The 10,993-nt window shown below is 40.0% G+C and overlaps 2 protein-coding genes across 5 annotated transcripts in view; one reads left to right on the forward strand and one right to left on the reverse strand.

Moving 5' to 3' along the window:
• The window catches only part of LOC132989723 (protein kinase C and casein kinase substrate in neurons protein 1-like), a 36,161-nt gene extending 32,060 nt beyond the window's left edge, over positions 1-4,101 (forward strand). For all 4 annotated transcript variants that reach the window (XM_061057505.1, XM_061057508.1, XM_061057506.1 and 1 more), the window contains 2 exons: positions 41-249; positions 1,475-4,101. In XM_061057505.1, the coding sequence (XP_060913488.1) occupies positions 41-249; positions 1,475-1,584 (319 nt within the window). In that variant the 3' untranslated portion in view covers positions 1,585-4,101. The remainder of the gene's footprint in view (positions 1-40; positions 250-1,474) is intronic.
• Positions 4,000-10,926, reverse strand: LOC132989724 (SAM pointed domain-containing Ets transcription factor-like). The gene is made up of 6 exons (XM_061057510.1): positions 10,690-10,926; positions 8,200-8,638; positions 7,186-7,383; positions 6,971-7,015; positions 6,718-6,855; positions 4,000-5,724 (listed from the first exon to the last, which is right to left on the reverse strand). The coding sequence occupies exons 2-6, from the start codon at positions 8,618-8,620 to the stop codon at positions 5,543-5,545; spliced, it is 984 nt and encodes a 327-aa protein (XP_060913493.1). The 5' UTR covers positions 8,621-8,638; positions 10,690-10,926; the 3' UTR covers positions 4,000-5,542.
• Positions 10,927-10,993: the final 67 nt, after the last annotated feature.

Genomic DNA, 10,993 nt, shown 5'->3' on the forward strand with positions numbered 1-10,993 from the left:
AAGTATTTGAGTCTCAATCCGTGCTATCTCCATCCTCCAGTGTGAGCAGCTATGAGAAAAACCAAGCCTACTCGACTGAGTGGTCCGATGATGAGCAGCCCGCTTCATACTCTGGCAACGAGAACGGAGGGAACGGAGGGAACGGTAATTCATTCGAAGAGGACTCCAGCACTCCAGGGAAAGGGGTCCGTGTGCGCGCTCTGTACGATTATGATGGACAGGAACAGGACGAGCTCACCTTCAAAGCAGGTAAGAAACAGTGACTAGATGACACAGGATGAATTCATTTGTCTACCATCAGTCAGCTAGATTTGTGTTTACTCATTTCTTTTTTAAGTATGTGAAGGTTTAGCACACTTGAGGCTGTAGTCTACACTTCAGTCGTCACAATGGGGGTGAAAAGTCACCAGATCTGCTCTGATTTGGATCCAAAGCTTCCCTTCCACAATGGTCAATAGCAGTGGTTAGTCCATAATAGCCATGTGGAAAAACAAATTACAGGCTCTCGCCATCAATTAAAGGATGAACAACTTAGGGACGGGCTGAAAAATAACATCACAGCTGCGCATCTTCGTCTTTGTTCCTCAACTGCACATCCAGATTCTATTTCTAAACACACAGATGGAGATACGTGGTTTTTAAATGACCTCAGGAGCTTCTGGTAATGATTGAAGTTGGCTTGAATGGATTTTGGTACATGCATGCAAATTCTATAGGTTGTCCTTCAACAGCTTTCGGTTACCAATTAAAGGTGGCATTCGGAGTTTTCCTGCGTAAACAAACAAGGTTTTTATTTACGGTCCATAATTACTTCAGAAAATATTTTCTCAGCTGATTTATTAAACATTTTGAAAGCCCTGTTACCTGCAATCGTACGCGTCTACCTTTCCCTTGCCTTCGGTTGGCTCTTTGGGGCTTTAGATAGTGCTTAACTTCTACCTGTGGGTCAGTGGAATAGTGAGGAATCTAGGCAGGAACTGATTTAAGTCTGCTTTGTGTTTGCCCACAAAAAGACAAAGTGTGACACCTCAAAATGTGGTTTCAAGGGCGGCTATTGTTAAACTAATTCTTGGAACACATTCAAAATTGGTGAGCTTTAGAGGTGCTGCTTGGTGGATCTGAATAGAGCCAGAAATGATTTAAGTCTTTATACTGTGCTAATATACAGCTATGCTAAAATACAGCTGCTAGCCTAACAGGTATACCATTCTTCTCATTTAACCCTCCCAAAATGTAGTACCTGTCTCTGAGTGGATTATACATGAAAAGTTAAGACTATTACTCCTGTGGTTTTTTGGATACATATTATCTCTGGACTCGAGACTCATGACCTTATCTCAAATCCTTTCCAAAGCACGGTTCCAAAACAGATATTACATCATTTGTTATACAAAAAAAGATGAAGAGAGCATTTATCAGAAGAAATGTGGAGCATTTTGTACGAGCTATCGTCATTGTCATGTCTCCTTCGCAGGTGACGAGCTGACCAAGACTGAGGACGAGGATGAGCAAGGCTGGTGTAGAGGTCGTTTGGACAGCGGCCAAGAGGGACTGTACCCGGCCAATTATGTCGAGGCGATCTAGTCACATTACTGGACAAGGACGCGCCATTGGAGGCAGCTTGAACTGTCCCGTCCAATCGCACCGCACATAGCCAGAGACTTAAGAGCAACACATCCCTTGCCCAACAGATGCGCTAAGCAGTCTTGCCTAAATAAAAACTTAGTAACCTAAAAGACAATATATCAGTAAAATATATTTTATCCAGCATTTGGGGTGGGTGGACTTACACATTTAAAAACAGGAGCAGCAGTCATACCAGTATATACACACACTCAACTATAACATCGAAAGAGTGCAGGAACACATTGCTTCTCTGTGTGGCTCTATTTAAACATATACTGCAGCTTATTTAAACTCGCAGTATACTGCAGTCTGTTCTCTTGTGAAAATGGGAAGATAATATAATCAACTGAACCCATTTGACAAAGACGAGCTTCTTTAACCTGCATTGTGTATATATATGGTGTGATGCCATTTTTGTGTAGCATTTTTAATGCAGTCTGTGGTCAGTCGTCATTCTTACATTGGGAATGCTGTGTAGTGTTAAAAGTACCACGGACAGTATCCTCTACTTTTTCTGTTTGTTTTTTTGTTTTCTTTGTGATTTGGTCCAACCTCTTTTCCAGTGTGTGCAGTGCTATGTGTTTTAACTGTTTCTGAACTTGCATAGCAGCATGTGCTATGCAACAACGTGCATTCCCTGAACCCTGCAGCCTCGCGCAGGCCGCAACTTGATGCAACACTTCAACTACAAATGCAGAGTTCACTTCTTTAGCATCACAGGCTTCTGCTTTCATGAATGGAAGCTTGATCATGAAGTGATTCTCTGTTAGTTTTGTTTTTGAACATCATTTTTTTTTTTGTTTTTAAGCATCACAACTTCACACCTTTGACAATATCATCTCCATGAAACCCATGGAAAGGATATGGAGTTTGTGCACAAGCTTTCATTCTTGGGTCAGTAATTCAGCTCTCATTTTAATCCACCACTGCTAACAAGAAACACGAGTGGTACTGTTTTGCTCAGAGCAATGTCTGATTAAGTCATCTTCTGGAGGTTGCCACTGCAGTGTAAAAGGCGGGTTTCGAGCAATTCCTGTGTCGGGCACTTTTCTTCCAAAGCAAGGGGGCCAATGGAGGCATGTCAATGCGTTACTGTGCTACAGACATTTGTGTGACGATCGAAGCCTCTTGAACAGGACATGAATGTACTAGTGTTTGGGCCTAAAAGAGGACATGTTGTCTAAACATGCTTCTTCAATGTCATTTAAAGCCCTACCTAGCATTTGGTGGCCCGTTTCTCTGCTGAGCCAAAGAATGACCCAACACCATCATCTATCTGTTTTCTCCTTTTCTCTCCATGCAATAACCTCACATATCACATCTAAAACAGCTTCAGTGAAGATCAACTTGCAGCTGCCTCCCAGTCCACCCAGACTTCCATTTGTCTGCAAACACTGCATGATGACACAGGGAATACATTTGTGACCAGTGGTGCACTACCTGTAAGAAGACTCTTACACTGTGCATTACATGGTTATTTTCAAATCTCTAACTCGCTCCACTTAAACTTCAAGCAGGAATCATCAGATCAATAATCAGATATTGATATAACGCTAAGAGTTGCACCTAAATCTCTGATTAGACCGGATAGATGTTTTTTCTAACATAGTTGTCCTGAAGTTTTTTAAATTTCACTGGACCAACTGCAGTCCGATGTGTTTAGCTCTGTGTCTGGAACAGGATTTGGCAGGTTTGGGTCTCACACATGAGGAGAAACACATCACCAGCTCACAAGTTGTGTCTTAGAGTAAAGCTGTCCAGCATAGCAAAAAGGACTCCTATCATCAAACTGTCCCACATTATCAATGCGCATATGCACACGCACCCACACATGCATTGAACACAGGTTATACACGACACACAAGGTCAAACACATAATCCACATTACCAGGTTAATATTTTGGGGGGTAAGACATCTTCATCCAGTGTGTATGAGTTGTGTAAATGTATCAGAAAAAAAATGTTTAAAAAAAAAATGCAAGTGATTGACTATTAAGACAAAATGTAGTGTTATACATGTAAATGTGTTTCATTAAAATAACAGCAATGGAAAACATATTAAGTAATAGGTACCATATCGTATGAATTTCATTGCAATGGAATTGTAAGTGTATCATAAAAGCGTGACGTTATCCCACGCTGTCAGATTTGTATATGATGATGTAATTTAAAGATTATATTCTATTGTAACTGTACAACTGTGTTGAGTTGAAAATGAGACCTGACCATGTTGAGGCAGTAAAAAGGTGTATATGTAAATGCTTTTTTTATGTTGATGATCTCTTCCTTATGCACACAGGGGTCAGCAGCTCATGTTGTGGAATCCCTTTTATTAGCGGTCTAGAAGATGTATGTTCATAGTTAGTGATGTACTTTTATCTCCTAACTGGTGTAGTGCCTGTTCATCTTGATGTAACAAGAAGTTCATTTAAATATGCATAAAGATGATTATGATCACAGATAATAATGAAGATAGTGATGAAAGCCCCGACTCAAATTTGTTGTGATGGTGTCAATATTGCGATATTGGTCTGAAAGGGAAACAAGTTTGTTGAAAAAAAAAAATGGAAGTTAGTGTCTGTGTGTTTATTGGATGTCCTGAAATGATATATATTATACTTTAAATGAAAGGAAAAGTGGTTATTTCTTACTTTATTGTAGATTTGAAAAACAAACCCAAAGACAGAAATGTAAAAAGGACTTTCAATCAAACGGCAGGTTTCATAAAATATTCACTTACTTTGGCATTGCTCTGCAATTTCTAAATTTTCCCGAAAAGATTTGAAATGAAAAGTGTTGTTAAAAAGAAGACTCAAAGGAATACTTGGAGATTTGGGGAGTAAAAGAAATGAATTCTTATTTTCTTTTTGAAAGAGTTTGATGTGATTATTGCCATCATAAATGTCAGTGTAATTGTGTAGCTTAACCAGCAGCCAGTTAGCTTAGCTTGGCACAAAGACTGGAAACAGTCTAGCTGTTTGGAGTTATTAAATGTCCTCCCATTCCTAAACATTGCTTAACAACATTATTAATGGATGAAAATAACACACATTAAACTATATAAGGGTTTTTTGACCTCCTAGAAAATGCAAGGCTAGCTGTTTCCAGCCTCTAGGTTAATTTGAGCTAGCCACTGCTAGCTCTACATATTTAAGCGACGTATTTTAGAGTGGTGTCAATCTTCACTTCACCCTCTCAACAAGAAATCAAATAGTACAATTTACATCACTTATTTAAAGCTTCTGTGAGGAACTTTTGGATTGTGTCCCATTTTTGTGCACCCTGTAGACATAGCAGTGTCTCTGATCTCCTTACTGATGAATGTGTTGTGTATGTGCAGTGTTTGTTTTAACCAAAAGCCTCGTCCTGTTTTCTTTTAATAGTCAAATATAACTTATTAAGAAAAAAAAGGGGGCCGTCCCTGCACTATGTGTAGATCGTCTTATCTGCCCACTGCCCTGTGGCAGCAGTTATTGGCATTAAAAGAATAGCTTACAATATAGAAACAGTCAGTGTTTTTGCTGATGATCATGTTTGCTTTTGTAAGTCATAAAAAACATCACTAACAATTTTTGTCTGTTTCATAAATAACTTAAAATTCCTAGCAGGGGCTTTAGATGTTCCCGTAGATAAAAGCAGAAATGTTTCCTTTACAAAAACAAAATAATCACACTAAAATAAAAAAATTCAAACGAGGGAGTTTGAATGAAATAAAACAAAATGCAGTGTTGAAGAATTTAAAAGTAGAGTGATTCTTTGATAGGCAGGAGCGCATAGTTCAATAGGCAGTCTTTACAAACAGTAAACATTAAAACATTAAATAAAAGCTAACGAGGTTCTGAGTTACTTCTACTGTATGTCCAGCATATCTTCGGTCCCTCTTCAGCTCGTTATCTTTGGATCGTCTGATTTCTCTTCAAAATACGGGGTTGACAAACTGGTAGACCAGTCTGCGTGATACATCCGGCTTTCTAATGATGCCTTTCTTGTAGTACTGGCGTATGGAGCGACTCAGTTTGTCGTAGTTCATAGCAGGGCGGTTCTTCCTGATGCCCCATAGCCTGGCCACATGAGCTGAGTCCTCAATTTTGAAAATCCCTTTGAACAGAAGAAAAAAACAACACTTCAGAAACTCCAATTCCACTTGTATGATAGGTTTTTAAATTAATGCTAACCGCCAGTAGCCTATGCTAAAATGGTATCACATGGATATCTAGGCAGGTACAATCATGTTCTCCATCTTGGTTTAACGCGATAGCATGCTGTCGTCGTGAAACTGGTGTTAAACGTCAAGTGCAGTTGAGGTAAATGTGGACGTATTCATTTGGGCTTTATTGTTAAAATGTGCTAATTAGCATTCAACATAAAGTGTAGTTAAGGCGAATGGGAATGTTATTAGTTGTGCAGATGTCTCGAACTAAAGTATTGGGGTAAAAAGATGAGATAAAGTTGTCAATTTTAACCTTGATAGTAACCATGTCTACCACATTTCACTGCAATTTATCCAAATGTTTTCGGCACTTCTCTTAAAACAGCAAATGTTATCTTCATGGCGGTGCTAAAAAAAAAGTCACTCAAACATTTGTAGAATGTGTCAACCATGTTTTTGTAATGCTAATCTTAAAGGTACGTTTTTAAACTTTTGTTCAATGAGCAAGCTAGTAAGGGGTAATATTCAGGGAGAGGCTGTGATGTGTTTTTTTAGAGGTAGTTGGAGAATGGCTGTCATTTACTCACTAACTTTTAATTGCTGGTGTAATGATCTTAAATAGTTTTGACCTTTTGCGTAGGTCAATTAGCTTTCTTGACAAGGTTGAATAAGAACATTGATACCATTGATGTATGCTAGTTATTAAGCTACAGTCAAGAGATGGTTAGCCTTGGTTGACATAAGACCTGAGAACAAGTTGTACATTCTTGAGGGGTTGTGTGGTGTAGTCATTTTTGGAAAGGCACTGTGACTTCATGAGATGAGTTACTGCCTGTAAATTAGTATTATGTAATCAGTTATTTGCTCCAATATCACTGTTGTATCAAGCTATCATCGAGTGCCTTTGCTCACAGTTTTTCCATGACTTTCTGTAGTCTTACCTTTCTCCTTGTTGAGCCAGCGGATGCAGCGGCTGTAGTTATGAGGCTTGAGCAGCAGCTCTCGGAGGAACTGCCAAAGGTGTATGGGCTGGTTTGGATAGTTACTGATCACTTCTGACCAGGAATCATCATCAGCTGCTGAAGTAGGAGAGAATTTCCGAAACCAGCGGTTAAACATTTACTGTTAACCTTGTTTTCTTCTGCATTTTGTTCAGTAAAACAGATGGAAATCTAGGTATAACCAATAACTTACCAGATTTGTCATCTTCTTTTGGGCAGCGCGCCTTCATTGCTGCAGCTAAATAAACAGACAAAAATAGAAGTTTACCCCACGCAGAATACTTAAAGCCAAGTCTTAAATTTCCTCTTAGTCACATTACATTTGCTTCACAATCAGTGTGAATGTGTAAAAAAAAAAAAGTGTTGATGCCATTAAGGTTCATTAGACAGTGTTTCTCTTGTTCTTACTTGATCTCCAGATGTCCAGATGTGCATACAGCATGTCCCCAAACTGTGAGGAGCGTAGTCTGAAGTCTGCTTCTGTCATGTAGCACAGCTCCCTCCCAGTGAGCTCCTGAAACATGGTGCTGACCTGTGGCAGCCTGTACAAGTGCTCGGTCCAGAGTAGCCACTTTTGAACATGTACACAGCTCCAGTCCAACGGGTCTAAAATGGAAAACACAGAGAAGACACATCTCAACTCACTTTCATTTTGGATCCAGTGTTTCTGGAACATGATCTTTACTATGGACAAATTTGGATTTCCCGGCTTCTGTTGCAAGCTTAAGCTTTTGAAAGTACAATACTTCACTCTGTAGGAGTAAATGAAGGAACGAAATGAGTTTGACAAGCTGTGCAAACTGTTAAACTGATATCAATCTGAACAAGGATATGTGATTCAAGCTTATTTAACTGTTTGACCTAGATATTAGAGAGATCTATTAGGCCTATATTAACAAACCAGAACAAATATTCAGGCTTTATTAAGAGCCCTATATTAAATGTAGGATCTAGGGAGAAAAAGTGCTGCAGTCATTCTGATATTTTCTCTCCCTACAGTCTGTAATCAAAATAAAGTCAAACTTAATGACTGACTTCCTCATTTACACTTTGAAATAAGATGCAACAAGTATTATGAGCCACTAAGAATGTGTCTCCTACTTTGGAGTCAGGTAAGAAGCCTGCAGTAACAAAGCAGACATTCTCGCACACAGTGTCTTTATGATTTCACGGCTCTAGAATCAGGTGTCAAAGAGAAGATGAGCTTTCAACAGAAGTGTTTGCACAAGGAAGGCAGGGCCCTCGATGCTCACCGGTTATCAGTTGTGCCACTGTGTGGATGTTGACATAAGAGCAAACAAATAAATGATCGCTTTTTAAGGTGAACTTTTTCAGAGTTCTGCCAACACTTTTTTGCCACAGGTTTTCCTTTTCATTGTCTCCGGGACGATAACCTAATATAAACCCGTTTTTTTTTTCTACCTGGTGCGATGTTGAGAAGTTTGCATGCCGTGTCGACATCCTTCAGCACTTCTCCCACCACCATGGTCTGGACCTGCTCCAGGCAGCGCTCTTCCACCTGGCCCTCCATCTCAGAGGGGGGTCCCGGGACCTCGCTGGGCTTGGCTGAGTTCATCTCCGGAGACCTGGATGGAGGAGCAGTAACAGAAGCAGGGGCCTCTGTCATCCTCAGGATCCAAGGGTTTTCCTCCATAGATAATCTGTCACAGCAGGGGAGGTAGACCCCTGGCAAGCTGAGCTCGGGAAGCCCCAACAAGCTGCGTGGGGGTTTGATGTCCTCCCCATCATCCAGCCATGCCGTCCTGGTTTCAGTGTGTGGGTGGCTGATGTAAAGAGGTGAGTGTGAGGTGAAGCCTGTGTGTTCACAGCCTGGACTCCCCATGCTCAAGTTGGTTTCACGCTGCAAGAATAAAGCAATAAATCAAGTCATCACAGCCTACATGACATTTTCAGCAGAGATATGACTGAACCCATACCCAAATGCCCAATATTTAAACAGTAAGCTATCCCAAAGTAAACTTGACATTTGTTCCATGGTATTTACTTTGCTGGGACTTACTTTGAAATAAGGAATCCATCAACTGGAGCCTTTGTCACTGTGGTGTTTATCGAAGCCATTGTTTGTCTTTCAATTACTTATAATGTCACTTCAAACTAAAACTGTATTTGCAAATCTTTAAGAATAAATTTGGGGTTCAGCCTGGGTGAAACTCGGACCTTAACTACCATTATTGTTTCAGCATGTTTTAACAACATCAGAAGGCAAACTACTCCACCTTTTTCTTCAACACGGACAAAGCAAGGAAGACTGAGGTACAAACGAAAGTGTTTGTCAGTGAGGATTTTCTTTTAAACACAAGTGAGCAGGGTAAAAAGGTTTGATCACAATGCAACACAGGGCCCTTTTAAAGCATCTCATTTGTCTTTAAAAAGAGGGATCACAAGAAATAGAAAGAAAGTTTGATAAAGTAAGATATAAGGGTTGGGACAACTTTGATACGTGGATAAATGAGAAGTACAGAGGGAGAGTATTTATCATGACATAAGCGCTCACCAGGCTATGGGGCTTTCTGTGAGTATTTCATTTGACTAAATACTTCACCTGTTTTCAATATGAAGGGATGAGCCTAAAAACTGGTATGAATCTGTTTAATAAATAACATTGTTTCATCAGGTTAGCCCGCTTTATGTCCGCTGATTCTCTGAGCACTGCAGCTGACAGTATGAGAGTGTGAGGATTTGTACAAATAACTATGAGAGGTAGATCAGTGTGATCACCGCCCTTTAAACATTTCCAAAACAAAGACACATGGTGCAAGCTGTTCGAGAAGTAACAGGGCAAAAACTGGACTCCAGCAATATAACCAATAAGTGAGACAGTTGTGTTTGCAGGAGAGGAGATAAATAAAAGAAAACAGTAGCTGTTTTTTTTTTTTTTCATCCTTCCCCAGCTACCTATTTTCAAAATGTACAATAAAGTTTCCTCCTCTGAGAAGGATCTTTACACATGTCCACATGGAGAACAAATTCTGAAAGAAAACACTCCTGTGGCTGCCTAGTCTGGGCACATGGTCCAGGTCTCTCCTATTATTTCCGCGCCCCCAGGGGTTAGCAGTTTAAATGCTTAGCAGCAGTAATAAAAAAAGAAAACTTGCTCTTCTAGATGATCTCCTCCCTTAGGACTAATGTCTTTTCTGCATGTGTGATCTCTTCTGCTCAAGTGAAAGCAGCATGCTCATGTAAATATGTCTTGTGCCTCTAGACTTGTTCTTAACACCTTGTTAGATAGCAACTACTCTGATATGAAAGCTACAGTCCTTTATCGCTGCCTTTTTTCTTCCATTCTTTGGAAAAAAACTACATTTATTTGATATTTGATATATAGTGATATAATTCACTTATTAAAGTAATATCACATCAGTGCATGCGACAGTGAGGGAAAAATAATCATAGCGATCATGACAGTTTCAGATAGCGCTGGATAACAACTTAACAACTTTGTTTTAGAGTCCAATCCTGAAGCAGCTTTTTCTTGTCTCAGCTAGTTTTCATTGATTTTCCCTAATTTAGCCTTAAGAATACACAACAGCAAACGCTTCAATACATAGGCCGAAAAAAACAGAACAGGTGACAATCTATATACACACAATGCTACATGCAAATGTTCATAAAACTCAATGACAGGATTCAGAGTCATTCATTGAATATTCTCGATTTGCAAACTTCCTCAACATTGTGTTCCCCCTAACTGTCAGAACGAGGTATTACACAAAGGCACCGCCAACACATTACTACTTTCACTCATGTACAGTACCTGATACTGCTTCCTCCACTGGTAAGTGACTTTTTAAAAGCCTTAGTAGCAGGTATGATATTTTGTTAGCAGTAACAGCAGTATAGGAACATTGATAGCCTGTAGAAGTTTAGTGACAGAGGCCTCTGCAGTCTTACCTTGTCAGTTCCCAATGCTGATGCTCCCCCTCCTCAACTGTTCCTCTGTCTCAGTTGGTGTTGACAAATGTCAGGGGTCTTCTTTAACTGGGTCGCCCTCAGGTGAGGAGGATGTGTTTGTCGTTTGTGTCTCCAACTAGAACTCGGGACCTGGGTCACTTCTGTCCACTCTGAGACGACTTGCTTGACTCGTGGTCCGAGCGGCAAAGACTATAACTTATTTGACTAGCAGTGCCTTTATGACTTATCAGTTCTGAGAGACAGGGTGTGTCTCTAATGTAGGAGGCTGTTCTAAGCGCCTACT

This window comes from Labrus mixtus, chromosome 15 (genome assembly GCF_963584025.1).
Source record: "Labrus mixtus chromosome 15, fLabMix1.1, whole genome shotgun sequence".
Classification (NCBI taxonomy): Eukaryota; Metazoa; Chordata; class Actinopteri; order Labriformes; family Labridae; genus Labrus; species Labrus mixtus.